At 39.3% G+C, this 17,476-nt stretch overlaps 3 protein-coding genes across 3 annotated transcripts; 1 reads left to right on the top strand and 2 right to left on the bottom strand.

Moving 5' to 3' along the window:
- Nucleotides 1-4,011: 4,011 nt before the first annotated feature.
- LOC108134831 (dentin sialophosphoprotein) lies at nt 4,012-5,095 on the bottom strand. Its single transcript, XM_017255290.1, has one exon. It carries the CDS (start codon nt 5,035-5,037, stop codon nt 4,090-4,092), a length of 948 nt encoding a protein of 315 aa, XP_017110779.1. The 5' UTR covers nt 5,038-5,095; the 3' UTR covers nt 4,012-4,089.
- Nucleotides 5,096-7,016: 1,921 nt separating this feature from the next.
- LOC108134931 (uncharacterized protein DDB_G0271670) lies at nt 7,017-8,655 on the bottom strand. Its single transcript, XM_017255451.2, has 2 exons — nt 8,471-8,655; nt 7,017-8,403 (listed from the first exon to the last, which is right to left on the bottom strand). Exons 1-2 carry the CDS (start codon nt 8,606-8,608, stop codon nt 7,168-7,170), a joined length of 1,374 nt encoding a protein of 457 aa, XP_017110940.1. The 5' UTR covers nt 8,609-8,655; the 3' UTR covers nt 7,017-7,167.
- A 2,440-nt stretch (nt 8,656-11,095) lies between these two features.
- On the top strand, nt 11,096-17,119 carry LOC108134817. The gene is made up of 5 exons (XM_017255270.2): nt 11,096-11,456; nt 11,542-11,851; nt 13,120-13,826; nt 15,181-15,529; nt 16,695-17,119. Exons 1-5 carry the CDS (start codon nt 11,295-11,297, stop codon nt 17,000-17,002), a joined length of 1,836 nt encoding a protein of 611 aa, XP_017110759.1. The 5' UTR covers nt 11,096-11,294; the 3' UTR covers nt 17,003-17,119.
- Nucleotides 17,120-17,476: the final 357 nt, after the last annotated feature.

Below are 17,476 nucleotides of genomic sequence, written 5' to 3'. Positions count from 1 at the left end.
TGTACGGTTTGAAAATCGATTTGGTATATCTCCTAAAAGTTTGTGCTTTAATTTTCAGTTCCTTACTATTTTTTTGAAACATTTTTCAAAAGCATTTATTATTTTCGATAAATAACCAATAATAGTTCTCAAGAAATTAAATTTTAGCCAGTATCAGTAATTGTATAGACCTGGCAAAAAGGTCAAATATCAATTACTTCCCTTCTGAATTTCTTACCTAAACAATTTAAAATCAAAGTGATTGTTTGGATAAATTAATTTGTCATTTTAATGAGTTCTGATCAGGTAACATTTTTGTAATTGGCATTTTTAATTTCCCTTTATTATCGAGCTTTGACAAAAAAGGGTACTCAGACATGCACTTCTTAAAGTTTATTTTTATTCAATTCACATTCAAGTATTCGTTTTGTTATTTTCTATTGCTATGATCTATGATCAGACTATATTTTGTTTATCTTATCAATTCTGGGCGGCATAACATTTTAATATCACACTAGAATTAGTATATTCAACTTTTATTTAAGGTTACCAAACACATTTATTCTAGGCTTGCCTTGAAGCGTGCGAAAAATTATATAGCAAATCTGATTTTTGATGCCAAATGCTATTCAATACAGCAAATCGAGACCTTTTGAGGAATGTTTGTTTTATTTTAACTATGGAGTTCACTTATTATTTGTATAAAATTTCGAAAACTCTTGAGGAATATTTGTGTTATCTGAAGTAAAGGTAGTCAATATTTTGAATTAAAACCCCTTCATGTGATGTAGATCACCACGTTTTCTTACTGTGTTTGCCAACTCTTTTAACGATCCACTTGCCTATGACCGTTTAGGGCCAAATGGCAACAACTTGTGTGCCAAATGACACTATGCACGTATCCAGGGTTGGGTCTTTGGGCTTTGGGATTAGGATGAGGCTGGGGATGGGGATGGGGATGGTGGGGTGAGTGGAGGGGCTGGGCTGTACGTGATTGGACTGCCTCCAAACTGCGAATTTCAGCCGGAGTTTGACCTGCTTCAATTGTCGCCGCCGCTGCCGCTGAAAAAAGGCATTTTAACGAGCTACGCGCATGCGCAATTGTCCAACCAAGCGGTGTCGTCGATGCTCCGAGTCCGTCGCTTTTTTATGCAACTTCTCGGCGGACCGGCGGACGTTTTGGACGAGCGAATCAACAGACCGAGCCCCATTTTGCGCCCGGTGAGAGACTTTCACTCATTTGGGAATTCATCGGGTTGTGGCCGCCGTGCGATTGGATTTAAGCAGCGCATTTATCGCATTCATTGCAGATTCCCCTAAATTGAATCCGTGCTCCCCCATGCGGAAGTTTATTAGCCACCCACTGATCACTGACCACTGAACACTAACCATCGACCACTGATCCACTGCGAAAAAGACACGGAACCACCAGATTACTCGGCTATTTTCCTTCATTATCGCCGTGAAATCAATGGCACGTGATTGAATGTGGATTGCACGGCGGGAAAAAGGCAACCGAAAGATGGTTTATATTTGAGGAGGTATTCAATAGTTAAGGTGTAAACAATATCACCGATATAAGCCCAAGAATATAACCTAGTTCAGCACACTCATGGAAACCAAAGGAAAAAATAAAATATAAATTATTAAAGCAACTAAGAACAAAAAATAATTTTCTAAATGTCTAATTTAAAAAAAAAAATAATGACGAGCAATAAGGGATATTAGAGAAAATAGTACAAATTAAAACATTATATATTTTTATATCAAAAACAATGGCAGAATTAAAAAAAAATGTAACACAAAAAAAACATCGAAATGTTGTTGATATTTGATATTTTCTTAAGATCGTAGGTTATTGTAGAGGATATATATTTTGCTTTCATAATCTTATTTAATTGTTCGATTTAAGTCACTCTTTAGACCATAATGACGTCAGCAGTTTGGGAACTTTGTTTTTTTGAGCCTCGGCAGACAGCCCAAAGTCAATATTTTTATAAAACAAAATCCTAAAATAAAGTTGAAAGCCTACCATGTTATGTGCAACCATTCTATTAAGTACTTTCTTTAAAAAAACTTCCAAAAATATTTCTTTGTGGGTTACACTGGTAATAATAATAATAAGCCCAAATAAATCAACAACAATAAGATTTATTAAAGAAAATAGTACCAATAATTAAGTATACGCGCTCAAGTTTGTAAATTGTTATATTTTTTTAATGACTCAGTTAAAGGGAAAATAAGTAGTAATTATTTATTTTCATTTGAAAAAGATAAGATAATATTCGGGGAATTCTTGGTTGATTAAAAAAATACCTGCCTAATAATTTTCGGTTGCTTCCCATTTACGACACTTTTGTTTTCGATTACATATCACAGAAGCTTATCTTCTTCAATAATACTAAGGTTAAATATAATAATAAGTGAAATAGAAAAACGATATTCATATAAACAAGAAAGGAAGCAAACTTCGGCAAGCCGAAGTTCATATACCCTTGCAGCTATTTCAACAACTAAATACTCTTGAAAACGTTAAAATTATGATTTACTGGCGTGTAGGTTTAAAATCATTGAAGCTATGATGATTTGCAGCTTAATTAGTCGTTAGTTCCTATGGCAGCTGTTCCTATGGGAGCTATATGCTTCAGTCATCCGATTTTGATGAAATTTAAACCGTAATTCTGAAATATTTAACCATTACTATATCTTGAAGAACTAAAAAAAATTAAAAAACACCAAAGTTATAATTTTTATACCCTTGCAGAGAATATTATAATTTCAGGAAGGAGACATCTCCGACCCTATAAAGTATATATATTCTTGATCAGCATCACTAGGCGAGTCGATCTAGCCATGTCCGTCTGTCCGTCTGTCCATCTGTCCGTCTGTCCTTCGATTTTTTTCGATTGTTCCTATGGGAGCTATATGCTATAGTCGTCCGATCCGGCTCGTTCCGACTTATATACTACCTGCAATAGAAAGACAAATTTTGGGAAAGTTTCATGCAGATAGTTTTAAAACGGAGACTAGTTTGCGTAGAAACAGACGGACAGACGAACAGACTGACAGACGAACAGACGGACGGACAGACGGACATGGCTAGATCGACTCGCCTAGTGATCCTGATCAAGAATATATATACTTTATAGGGTCGGAGATGTCTCCTTCACTGCGTTGCAAACTTCTGATTGAAATTATAATACCCTCTGCAAGGGTATAAAAATAGGCACTGAAAAATTAAAATAGGGAAACAATAGGAGACTTTTTAAAATTCCATCGATCAATGACAATTTTATTTAATAACAGGTCTAAAGCAATCAATAAAATGAAGATAAGATATTTTTCCAGGAGCTGTTAAAGGCATGTAATTTTATATCTTCTGCATGGGTTTTGATATTAAATGGCTTGCGTACTAATTGCTTAACAAAGTTATTTAACTTAATTTTAAGAAAAGAGATAAGATTCGTCACCAGGAACTCAATGGTAAGTCTCCAAGGTAAATCATCAAGACCAGCCAGAGAAATGAGACTGCAATGAAAGATGAATGAAAGTAGAAAATATCTTTCAGAAAAGATTAGATAATATTTCCAAGGTTCGCTGAATGATAACCAAAAAAAGTTACCCTTTAAAAAATAATTCAAACAATTTTCCATTGATTTTTCTTTAATCATTTTCTACTCCGGCCTAAAAAAATTGATTCGCGATCAGGAAATGTTCCTTGGTGACATCTTTGCGAGACCGATTTGTCACTTGAGAACCGGTCAAGCGATCTTTTAGTGACAGGCGATTAGATAGTAGGACTCCCTTCTTATCGCCTTGATGGATAATGCGTATGAAATTGAAATTGAAATTGAAATTGCCGTCATACGGAACCACTTGACATTCAATCACGATGCCCAGATATGATTTCCAATAAATTAATAATAATAATTAAACTAGAATTTATTCACTTCAGAACACCATAAAAAAAAAGTAATCACAAATACAAAAAAAAAGCGGAAACTATGAAGTAAATAAAAGTGGCAGGTGGTGTAAACGCAGTGACCGGTTTTATTGCTTCCCATTCCTTTCTAGCCACTTGATCCTCGCCTGCCATGGACATCCTTATGCTTAGGCATTGCAATTGTAATTGACTGAACAGAAGCTATTGAACGGATCGAATTCCATGCCTCCAGGACACTGAAGGACATGTGACTGCAGCTTATTCTCATCGTTGTGAAAGCAGAGGATGAAGCTGGAGCAGCTGTTGCTTGACGGATAGAATCCAGTGGTGGGGCAAGGATAACTTTCCACAGTGCTTCCCGAATCATTGTCGGTGGTGGTGGTCACGTCGGTGGAGTCGGTGGTGTTGGTCACGTCGGTGGAGTCGTTGGTGTTGGTAACGTCGGTGGAGTCGGTGGTGTTGGTAACGTCGGTGGAGTCGGTGGTGTTGGTAACGTCGGTGGAGTCGTTGGTGTTGGTAACGTCGGTGGAGTCGGTGGAGTCGGTGGTGTTGGTCACGTCGGTGGAGTCGTTGGTGTTGGTAACGTCGGTGGAGTCGGTGGTGTTGGTCACGTCGGTGGAGTCGGTGGTGTTGGTAACGTCGGTGGAGTCGTTGGTGTTGGTAACGTCGGTGGAGTCGTTGGTGTTGGTAACGTCGGTGGTGTCGGTATCTGGCACATCGCTTGAGCTGTCACCAGTGACGGGTTCATTTGTATCGGGTTCATTGGTTGCGGTTTCACTGTTTACGGGTTGTTTGGTTGCTGTTTTCTCCGTGGTTGCAGGAGCCTCAGTGGTGGGTGGAATGGTGGGGCTCTCGATGTTGCTATCGTCGCGGGCCTCAAATGTGGAAATCGGGCTGGCGATGCACTGGGCCGACGCGGAACTGAAGACCAGACCGGCGGGGCAGCGCAGGAAGCGCATGGAGAAACCACCGAAACCGGTGGCCTGGCAGGCATAGAAGTCCGGCGTGTTGTCCACTATGGCGAAGTAGCCGCTCCGGCGGCACAGGGACTTGGCCTGGATCACCGATGGTGCCAGGATGAGGGCCAGGCCCAGGAGCATCGATAGTTTGAACATCTCTCTCTTGTTGGGGGTTTTGATTTTTCGCTTTACCTCTCGGTACTTGGTTCGACGGACTAACTGGCCGGACAATCGAAACTTCGCTTTTATAGCCAGGCCCAAAAAGGTGCCGGTCGCAATCTTACAGATTGCGTGCGATTAGCTGATAAAGACGAAATTCGGACCACTGTAGATAATAGTGGGCGAAAAGTTAGACCGAGCTTCAGATAGGCGATCAATATAAATGTCATATCTCCAGGGCCTTCAATTAACGTTTATCTTGCGTTCTGGAAATTCCCACTTCTGGGTGTCATCTAGTCCCCAACTGAAGTTTAAAAATCCCTTTTTTCAGATTTTTATCAATATTGCCGTTCTCGCAGGGAAGGTAAAACTGGTAGCAATAACGTTTTTGTAGTAAATAAAAATGAATTATCAATGGCCGATCATAGGGATTTTTAATTTTATTGTATTGCATGGATTTGAGACTATAGAAAAACATTTAGATAAAGAAAAAAACGATTTTTGGAAAACCTCAAAATGACCTAAGCCCTTGCCAGAATTAGGAAGAAATGTTATGCTGAGTTGCTATTGTGCATTTATTAAGTCCCCTTTTTTATTTACACCTGTCTACTTCGTTTTACTTCATAAATCAATTATTTAGATATCTCTAAGGAACTTTTACATTTTTGGGATAAACCATTATTTTTCGTTTACTTCAAAAAACATTACATTTAATTCTAAGTTTACTAACATTAGGCTTTCCCTAATAAAAATTCTTTGTGGATTATCTATATGTTGAGTAATATTTCAAAACTATATTACATTTAAATAAGCTAAGATAGACACCCTATCTTTCAATATTGTTTATTATTATTTATATTGCAAGATCCAAAATAAAAAGCAAGGCAGTTCATTTCAGCACCTAATTTACTTAGTAAAGATAAATTCTCTTAGTATAGTAATTAATGGTGAAACTAGTAGAAAAATCTAAAAGCTTATCAGGACTAACATTTTTCTTTGAAAAGATTTCACACCTGCTCAAGCTGCCCAATCTTTTCTACATACCATAAACCAATAAAAGTTAAAAGGTAATTTAAATGTCACTAGCAAATGCAATAGTCTCGTGAAAAGCCTTTAAATTTTTAAAAAAGAGTAGAATACCTTTCTTAAAAAATATATTTCATTAGTAAGAAACAGTTTTAAGACTTCGTTATTTCGTCTAAGCCATTACCAAATAAATAAATTAAAATTTAATGATTTCTTTTTAAAAATTTCTTTAAACTATTTTAAGTTAAATTTCATTAGTCGGCCAAAAAATTGACACAAACGCAGGTTCCTAGGAAATTGAATCACAACACAAATCTTAAGAGGTTTACCTATTGAAAAACGGATTTCTGTGAGATATCTTATGGATATATCTTAAGTCAAAAAAAAATTAAAGTGCTGGTTTTGGGTCATGTTTCTGCAAAACCATTTTTGAAAATTTAAATTTGATTCATTTGCCCAGAAAATCTATACAATAAATCGACAATAAAACATAATTTTACCGCAGATTCTTAGAAAACAAAACTAAACCACAAACCTTAAAAGATATGTCTTTTTTAAATGGGAATTCTGCGAGAAGAGTTATAGACTTAGAAATATCAAGCCAACATTTAAACGCACATGGTTGGTAAACCTTTAGATTAATGCCAATCTGTAAGAAAACTTATGGACCTTAAAGTGCTGGTTTTGGATCACATTTTTGCAAGGTGAGTTTTTTTTAAATTTTATTTGCATTAAGTCCGCCCAAAAAGAACCTTAAAGGTATGCCTTTTCGAAATTGGATTTCTGCGAGACAAGTTATGGTTGAAGTTATGGTTCTAGAAGGAAATAGAAATCAAATTAAAAAAAAAAATGTAACTGCAAACCTTTGGAGTTATGTCCTTTCAAAATCGGATATCTGTCTTATAAATTCTGTTGTTCGTCTATATAAAATAAATAAATTCCATTTCCAATATTTTTTTATATTCTTTATTTACACCAGTAGGCAAAAAAAAAACAGTTAACAAAAAAAAAAAATGCAGAAATATAAATTCCCTAGACTAGAGCAATGGACCAACATAGATGGGGGGGCGGGGCTCCCCGTTGAGATTGAGATTATCTCGGCTATTCTGAGGATTCGGCACTCTCGATGGACTCGCCCTTGGCCTTGTCCTTCTCGGCCTTCGCCTGCTGCTTGGCCTGCTCCTTGGCCGCCTTCTTGGCGGCCTTCTCCTCCAGCTTCTGCTGCTTCTTGGCCAGCTTCTCCTGCTCCTTGGTGGCCTTGAGGCGCAGCTTCTCCTCGGCCTTGTACAGCTTTAGCTCCCGCTTGATGGCCGCCAGATCGCTAACCTCCGTGGCCTCCTGGCCCGGCACAATCTGCGTCCAGTCATAGCGCCAGCATCCACCGATCACGGCCTCAAATCTCTGGCCGCTGGAGCAGCGCACAATGAACTTGTGGAATCCGCCCTGCAAACTGGCCACGCAGCTGTAGTAGAAGGTGTCATCGTGTCCGGCAAATCGGCCCACAGCCAGGCACTGGAAGCTGTCCTCCTGGCACTCGGCCACGTCCCGCACGCATCTGCCCAGGCTCGATGAGAAGGCGGTCAGAGGCGGACAGGTGACCTCGATCTCCTGCAGCTGCCGCAGCACCGGATTCAGCAGGCACTTGTGGTAGCGCCTGCAGTCGCCACTAATGTGCGGGAAAAGTCCCGCCGCCTGGCATTGGAAAGTGGGCGGAGTGGGTGCAATGGTGGCCTCGCCAGGAGCGGCACTGGAGGAGGAACTGGAGGAGCTCTCTGGCTCTGCGGTGGAGGAGGAACTGGAGGAGCTCTCTGGCTCTGCGGTGGAGGATGAACTGGAGGAACTCTCTGGCTGAGCTGCGGTGGAGGAACTAGAGCTCTCTGGAGCGACTGTAGAGGATGAACTGGGCGAACTCTCGGGAAGACCAGCAGTGGAGGAACTGGATGAAGCCTCTGCATCTGCCTCGGCTGTGGTTGTTTCCTCTGGAGCCGGTGAAGTGTCCTCGGCAGCGGAGGAGGTCTCCTCGGGGGCGACTGTAGTCTCAGCTGCTGGGGAGGAGTCATCCTGGCCAGCTGGTGAGGTTTCCGGAGCAGCAGTGCTGATCTCCCCCTCGCCAGAACCGACTGTGGTGCCCTCCTGAGCCTCCAATGTGGTTTCCTCATTCGCCTCAGTGGTGAGCTCAGTGGGCAAGGTGGTGTCCCAACCGGAACCCTCCTCACCCGGCTGAATGGTGGTGGTGGTGGCATCGCTCCATGGCTCCGCCTGGGCGGCCAGCTGCTGCTCCTGAGCGGAGGAACCTTCGCCGCTGAGCGCCAGGATGCCGCAGGACTTGGTCAGCAGCTGCAAGTTATCAATGGGTCAGGTGGTATACACGCCCCGGATCCTCGTGGCAGGAGGTGCTACTTACCACGGCGGCGCAGAGCAGCAGGATGGTGGAGAGCCCGGAGATCCTGTGGCCCGTCATCTTTCGCACTGTGAAGGTGGTTTCGATTGGATTGCCTCTGGACTCGTTGGTTAATTGGTGTAGTGATGAAAGTCGTGTCATCGTCGCCAGTGGCTAACGTCGGTCGATCGTTGTGTGAGCTGCTGGCCGAGAATACGGCCGATTATATAGCCCGATCTGGCCGGGATGCTGGTGTCAAGATGCCTTATCGGGCTTAGCACCTCCCCACTTACTTACCTACTCAGTATCTCAGTATCTCAGTATCGCAGTATCGCAGTATCTCAGTATCGCAGTATCTGATAGATATAATAGATGCCAGCAGATAGACAGACGTTCTCGTATATGGTGCAAATAAAATGTGCGCCTGTTTTTTCACCGCTCTGACGTCGTCACACGGGGTTTTCAGTTTTTGGGTTGCAAAATACAGTTGTAAACCCGTAAAGTGCGGGGCTACGGTTACGGTTACGGACCATTCTCCGCGGATGTGAAACGGAAGTGTGTAAAGATAAGTCGGGTAAATCCACGGGGGAGGTCAAGTGGGCGGCGGAATGGCAGTTTCCAGATAAATCTGTTTGCCCGGCTTTCGTCTTAGAGTGCTTCTGTTTTTGCTGCCCATCATTCCAGAAATGGAGTCAAAACAAAGGCTATGACGCATTCATAACCCGAAACCGTGGGTTCATCCGTATGTCCGATATCTGTTCACTTCCCAACTCAACTCTTGTCGCATTGGAAAGTCTTTCACCTCACAGGACTATTTCAACTTATAAACTATAAAGAAATACATTGTATTATACATTCCAATGGAAACATTTTTTGCAAATACTGTTTTGAATAATGTTTTTTATTTATTAAGTCTGAATAACAATAAGGAATGTTATTTTGACAAATGCATATTTGTATATATATATTTTCACACTTTAAGCTAGCACTCCAGCAAACTTAAAGATAAACAACGCAATGCCGATAATTTATTTCCATATTTGGATATCATTGTTCTATTTTAAATATCTACATTTTTGGACTGCGATGTTAACTAAAAAATAGTTTTTCCAATAAAATAGAAATGGAGTAGGCTTTACAAAACCAATTTTAAGTAAACATAACTTGTTTTAATATTATATTTAACGCTCAAATGAGTAGGTTTGATCTTTTTCCTGCCAAGTCTAAAAAAACAACGAACCCTGTTTTCGGTAATCATTCCATAGCCAAAAACAGTTGGATTGTGAAATAGTACTCATATCGCATATCAACTCGTCAAGTTCTATCAAATATGTAGAAGGAAATATAATGCCTGAATAAAATGGCAAACAAATTTACAAACAATTAGAATTACAAATTAGAAAAAAATTGAATAGAGTATAAAGTTATCCTTTTTAAAAATATGCCCAAAAAAATTTCTGCCAGATATGGAAAAATTTTACCCATAAATATGTTCATTAAAATAAACCAAAATTAAAGTCACAAATATAAATGGTGTTTATTAGAGAAAAACCAATAAGTTCCAAGGTTTTAAAAGGGTGCATTGCACTATGTTTTTAATGTTGGGTATATATGTTGGTCATTTGCAGTAGCAAAGCATTAAAAGTTTTAAGAAGTTAATAGCTCTTAGTGTAGGCATATATTTTCACAACAATAATCAGCATTATTGCTAAGTGCTAAGGTGAAAAGTGAAAAAGAGAATTCCTGTGGATGTAATCAGCATTTTCGGTTAAATCAAAAAGCAATCATTTAAAAGCTTTGTACAGTTATGTGAATTAAAGCTTAAGTGTCCTTTAATTTATGTAACTTATGTGAAGTTGTGTGCTTTTAAAACGGTTCCCTTTTCAGCGGGAAGTTTACTGGTCGTATACGCAATATGTAACAGGATATTATTCTGAGTCATATCCCCCCCCATATCAAAAAGCTATCTACGCCACTGATTAGCACTGTAGTGTGCGCTATGTTTTCACAACAATAACCAGCCCTATTGCTAAGAGCTAATGTGAAAAGTAAAAACAGGATATCCGTAGATGTAATCAGCATTTTCGGTTAAATCAAAACACATTTAAAAAAGTCAACGCCAGCCAATTGGTAGTCATACCCCAATGTTGCTGACCCCGTTTCTGGATCTAGATCAGTAAATGTATCTGTATCTGGATCTGGATCCAGCCCGAATGTCACCAACTCACTGGCCACCCCATTTATCTGCTTCTCTGCTCCGGTGCTGTTGGCCATAAACATAATTCACTGCCGACGGCGCTGCTCTCCGACTGAATTGCAGGCAAACGGCCTGCAAACGCTTCGCATATCTGACGTTAATCTCACGGATAGCCAGATATTCAGATAATCAGATAATCAGATATTCAGATACCCAGATACGCAGCTGCGCAGATACACTTGTGCAGTGTGTGGACACAGATATCTGGCATATCGTGATAAGAGCTCCCACCACTCCATTCCCGATGTTATCAGTCTGCCTCTCCGGGTCTCCGGTTCTCCGGATTCTCCGGATTCTCCCACTCTCCGTGGCTCCATTTGTGTGGGTGTGGTTGTTATTGTGGGTCTTTTTGTTCGCCATTATCTAAAAGGTTTCGGTGGTTAGGTGAATGATGAATGCCAGCGGCTAGACATAGCGCACACACAAATTCCCACTGCCCAGCGAACAGATACGGATCACCGCCACTTATTCAGTTAGTCAGTTAGTCAACTAGTCAACTAGTCAGCTAGTCAGCTAGTTAGTTAGCCAATCGTCCAGTTTCGAAGGAAGGAGCATCTGGGAAGCATCTGGGCAAGGGAGGAGCAAACAGGAATGGCTACCTCTGCAATCGGCGGAGTGGGAGTGGGCATGGGCGTGGCCACATCCAGTACGGTGCGCCGACCCACCGCCAGAGCCACCGCTGGCATCCAACGACGCCGGGTGGTCAAGAAGCACATCCAACAGAAGTACATGCTCTGCGGCTTTGCCATACACGTAAATAGCAAATCTCTTTCGTAATGCTGAACTGTTTATCAACGTCAACGTCAACGTCATCTTTTTTGCCAAAACAAATCAAAAGGCTTTTCTGGCCACCCCCGCCTATTTGTACGGCAATGTGGTGGAATCGGACAAGGATCTGGTGCTGAGGATCTGGCCAGCCATTGTCTACCAGGCCACCGGTGAGCTGTGCCGCTCCATCATGGAGCACCTGGACACAGAGTACAGCGGCAGGTCGAGGGAGACCACTGAGTACAGGAGGGTCTTCCTGCTGGCCACCCTCATCGCCTGCGTTTCGCTGATGGTCAGCGGAATACTCTTCTCCTCCGCCTGGATCGTGGTCACCACCACCACCCAAGTGGTGGCCATCGTCTTCTACGGATGCTTTGCGGGTGAGTTGAGGTCAAGGCATTTGGAATCCGGATTCCAAAATCTGTAGCCCGAAAAGGCGGGAAAATATATGTAACACCGCAAAGAGTCTTACACACGTATTTGTGTATCAAAACATAAGATTACTTATTCTTATACTTTATATTTTTTTTATTGATTGCATAGGCAACACAGCACCGATACTTGCAGAAAATGTTGGCCTTTATTTATTTATTTTAACTATCATTATATTTTTACCTATAATAAAAGAGAAGATTATATCATTTCACACTAAATATGTATGTTGCATAGGCAACACAGCAAAAAGTCATATAATTTGTACAGTTCTGTATTATTTATTTAATTTATGTACAGTTGTGTGCATACACCAGTTAGCTACTGTTCGTATACGCAATATATCACGTATTCGCATTCTAATGTGCTGCATTATGACTCTGCACTTTTAACAAACGCGGATTCGATTATTGAAGAAACTCGTAACTTGAAATCATCTATCAATAGAAGAATTCTAGTTAGACTATAAATTGTTTTAATGGATAATAAAAGTATATTCACAAAGTCAGGATCATTTTATATTCGATCTTATAAAGATAAGTACTTAACATAAAATTATTCATTAAATTTTCAGCCTCTTAACTATTTAAAATAAAATCCTTTTGGTATTTTTATAAAAATCAAGTTTATCAATCAATCAAGTTTTGATAGCCATTTTATTTTATATTATGATTTTATTTTTATCTAAAATACAACCAGGAAATTTCGGCACTTTATGCAATTTAATATAAATTTTTTTAATATTATGATAATATTATTAATATTATTATTTATATAAAATGTAAATATGAAGTAGGAAAGAATGGTTTTTTAATATGGAAAAAGATTTCAATATTGGTATAAATATATTCTGAAGCGCTCAAATAGGGTAGTGCTATTCTTAATGTTTTAAATTTTAAAAAGCGGAACTGAAATGATTTAATTTAAGCCATTAACTACACCCAAATAAAAATCAGGCTAAATTCAAATATTTTCACATCGAGTTAAATATTTTCAGTACTGATTTAGTTCTCAGGGGTGTTGTGTTTAAATAAAACTTTCATTTTTATTTATAATGGACAAATTTAGTTTTAAAATCGATAAGCCAGTTAAATATGTTAATAATTACATTTTCATGTTTTTAGTTTATTTTAAGTAAGTTTATGTTTTGAAAAACAATGTAACATTCAAATATTTTAATGTTTAAATTTACCATGGGGTTTTTCTCTGGATGCAGGCATCGGGTCCAGCTTGTACCTGTGGAAGACGCACGTGATCCTGGAGGCAGTGCGTCCGCGGGAGGACAAGTTCGTGCGCAAGACGATCCACCTGTGCGGCGAGGCCTTCTGCCAGCTGTTCCTCTCGTTCGTGTTCACCAGCCTGAGGACCCTCTACGGCACCGCCCAGTCGATCGTGCTGATGTCCGCCCTGCTGGTCAACCTCATCCCGTTGGGCCTCATCATCACCAAGCACCGCGAGGACGCCTTCACCACGAAGCGGATTTCGGTGATCAAGGCGGAGACGGGCTTTGCGGCACTGCCGCTGCGGGCGGCACTGGCGGACCAGCTGGACGGCCTGGATACGCTCTCCTGGAGGAATCCGGCCACGGAACTGGCCACTGCCGGTCCGGGTGCCGCTGTGGCCGCCGCCGTGGTGGACACGCACAGCAACTACATGCTGGCCACCGACGAGGCCTATGTGACCTATGTGAACCCCAACGGGGTGGAGATCATGGAGATCATACCCGAGGAGGACGAGACGGTGTCCATGATGCGGTCGAGCAATGCCACCATCGACAACTATGCCATGTCCGCCTCGCAGACCTCGCACAAGTCCTTGTCCAATGGCCGCCTGTATCCATTGGCGCCCCAGCATCCGGTGGCCACGGGAACGGGAACGGGCACTGGCAGCTCGTCGCCGCTGCCTCCGGACTATGCCAATCTGGTGAGTGCTCCTGGTGGTGGTGGGGCATACACTGATAAACAAACAAGTACACTGATTAACAATGGATTGGTTAATGTAAATATCTGACTATTGAATTCTGAATTAAATATTAAATCGTATTTAATACATTGCATATAAAATTGAATGATTTAATATTAAAATATTTTAATGAATATGAAAATTATTAGACTTAACATACTTCCTATTTGATTCAAATTAATTTTATTTAACTAAGTTTGCAGATATTAAAATCAGTCCCGTAAATAATCAAATGAACAATATTAAACTAATATAAGGTTAACAGACCATATTCAGCCACTTATTATATGTATATACTTAATTTACTTGTATATTTATTATTTATTTATTATATTTATTAGTATCAATATTAATGGATATATTTTACAATTTTCATAAATTTTTATCTTATTTATTGTAGGCATTGGCAACAGCAATAGATGAAAATCAAAGCGAAAAATATTTAAATTGAGTACAACAAAATTGGATTTAGTACGTTTGTTTTTACCAGTATAGTAAATCCAAATACTCCATACTCTTTTCAAAAATAATTTTTGCTTTGCTTTTTATCCATTGCTGTTTCAAGCAAAAATATGAAAACGATACTTTTTTTTAATATTTAATTTTACTATTGAAATGGACCTATTTGTGTTCTGATATTTTCAACATTCCTTCAAATATTTTATTATTAAATTTATATGCAGTGTTTATTAATTATAATTTTATATTTATATATGAAATTTGCTTGGATTCAATGGATATGGTGGAATAGGTTTTAAATTATGAAAAACGTTTTTAAATTTAAATCATGCTGTTTTAAATTATATATGAAACTTTTTTTAATTCAATGAATATTTGCGGTTTTCAGTTCATTTAAATATGGAATTATTATACCTTTCTCAATATTAAATTTCACTTTCTTCTAAATAGGTTTTAAATTATGAAAATCGTTTTTAAATTGAAACCATATTTATCTTAAATGTAAGGCATATAAAATAAAACAAATAATACACATTTAAAAACCAATATTTTCCACATTAATTTAAATATTTTGATATTTATTTTTGCTATGTAATATGAATTCGATTAATGTAATGATTAAATATGAATTATAAGGTTTTCGATTCCATATTCATTGCTGTTTTTTAGTTATTTTAGTATTCGTTTTAAATTCCAATATTATCTACGTTTATATGCATTTTATTTGATATTATGATTTCATTTTGGATTCAACAGTGGGATATATTTATTACTATTCCATATTTTTGTCAGTGTACGATTACCCCTTCGATTGCCCAGTCTAAGGCCCTTTCTCCTAATTCTATCGATCTTGCAGCGACGCATCCGACGGATGTCGCGGGCGGTCACCTCGCATCTGTGGTGGAATCTGCTGGACAAGATCGCCATGCCGCTGCAGCAGGCGCTGCTGGTGCCGCAGCTGTATGCCACCACGCTGCTCCTCTCGGCGGACATCTTCAGCTACGTGATGTGCCTGACGGTGCTCCCCGGACTGGCCGTCAGCCACCATGCGCTGAAGAACGCCGAGATCCCGTTCCTTTTCTCCCTGCTGGCCTTCCCCTGGATGTGCTTCTCCCTGATGACGCCGCGCTTCGGGACGAGCCTCTACAAGCGCAAGATCCAGTGGCACACGCTGGGCAGCCTCTGCAAGTGCCTGGCCCTGATCTGTAAGTCCTATGACCTTTTATTCCAAATAACTAAAAATAATTTGTTAAATACGCTATTTTGAATACATTTCGGTAAACTAGGCTGTTTTATAATGCCTTCTTTTATGCCATTAGGCCAGACTCGTGTCGCCTCTAATGACATTTTTCTTGAAAATACTTCTTTCAAAACATTTCCACATAATTACTTCAAATGTATTGGCACAAGTTGACAATGTAAACAGATGGGTCGACGAATTTTGAGTTATTGAGTTTTTAAACATTTTAAAAAACTAAAAATCAATGCAAATTTTTGGGCCAAACTTTGTTTTGCTTATTTAAAAGTTCTTCAAAAAATAAAAATATTTTTTTTCCTTGGGTCCATCAATTAATATTGAGTTTAATGGATTTAAAAAAAAAAAACTTGATTACTTTTGAAAAAATCTGTCAGTACACCCAGAGAAAAATGGCATTGTAAAACTAAACCATAATATGTTTGAATGTAACATTGTTTTTCAAAATATTAACTTATTTAAAATAAAATAAAAGCATGGTAATGCAATTTTTCCATACTTAAAAATAAAAATTAAAGTGTAACACAATTTGATTTAAACAAAACACAACTCCGGGCTAAATCAGTACCGAAAATATTTATTTCATATATTTGGATTTGCCATGTTTTTTCTCTGGGTGTAGTTATCATGGCCACTAAAAGGGTGCCTGTTTTATTGAGGTTTTAAATTTTTTTAACGAGAATTTGTTACAATTTTTTATATATTTCCATTTTTTTTTATTTATTTATTTTTTATTTTTTTTTATTTTTATTCACTAAATTTAAGTTCTATATAATATATTACATTTATAACGTACACTGCCTTAAAAACCACAAACTTTTGTAGTAAATTATTTCATAGCAATGGACATTTTTTTAGGACTTTTTTGACTTGTGTTTACACATTTGTTCTTTAACGCTATTTTAGGGCACCCTTCGCAATGTCAATTTTTTAGTCATATTGTTTCCAATACTAATCAATTAATTTATTTTAATAAATATGACTTCTTGCATGTATTTTTAAGACCTGTAAATAAATTAGCACATGAAAAGTGAATGACCATTTTAGGAATAATAAAAAGTAAACATTTGAAGAGCTTAACTTCAAAATCCAAAAATATCCCGTTTTACCCACAGTCATCAGCTTCTCGACGTCCAAGCTGCTGCTCAGTGTGTCCGCGGTGCTGCTGGGATTCGGCCAGGTGGTGACCGCCTTCCTGCAGGAGCTGGTCTTCCAGATGGGCATGACGCGGGCCAACTGGACGGCCATCCGGCGACCGGTGCACTTCACCAACGGCCTGCTGGTGCTCCTGTGGGGCGCCCTCGCCCACTGGGTGGTGGAGCGGTACTCGTTCCAGGCCACCGTCGGATTAGCTGGAGCACTCTATGGGGCGACCTCGCTGCTCTGGAACTTCCTCTTCTTCTGCTGCCAAGGCAGGGACTGAGACGATCAGCGGGATCTGCAGGATCTGCTGGATATGCTGGATCTGAAGAATTCGCGGGGATCCCTAGTCTGTGTGTGTGTGTGTGTTGCTGTTGTTGACGTTGTCGGTGGTGTGGTTGTTGTTGTATTTGTGCAGTGATATTAATAAATAAACATACCTATAAACTTTAAACCAAGTAGCCATATATTTTTTGGGATTAGAAAAAAGCATCATCTTGGTAGGCCTGCTTTTTTTATGCCACATCATGTCATAGAAATATTTTCAGTCTGTCTGGTTTATTTGACAAGTTCCGTCACATAATTATATTTTCGAGCCACAAGAGAGAAGGAAGAGTTTAAGTGAATTTTATAAGTGAATTTTATATTTTTATAAGTTCAAAAACAACAGTAAGTTGCATTTTATATGATTTTCCTTCTGCGACAAAAAGCAGAAAGCAAAACTTGCTGTTTTTCGTTTAATTGCTTGCTGCTTTGC

This window comes from Drosophila elegans, unplaced genomic scaffold (assembly GCF_018152505.1).
Source record: "Drosophila elegans isolate 14027-0461.03 unplaced genomic scaffold, ASM1815250v1 contig_149, whole genome shotgun sequence".
Lineage (NCBI taxonomy): Eukaryota > Metazoa > Arthropoda > Insecta > Diptera > Drosophilidae > Drosophila > Drosophila elegans.
The sequence above is the reverse complement of the archived record's forward strand: the minus strand, read 5'-3'. Positions and strand labels throughout refer to the sequence as shown.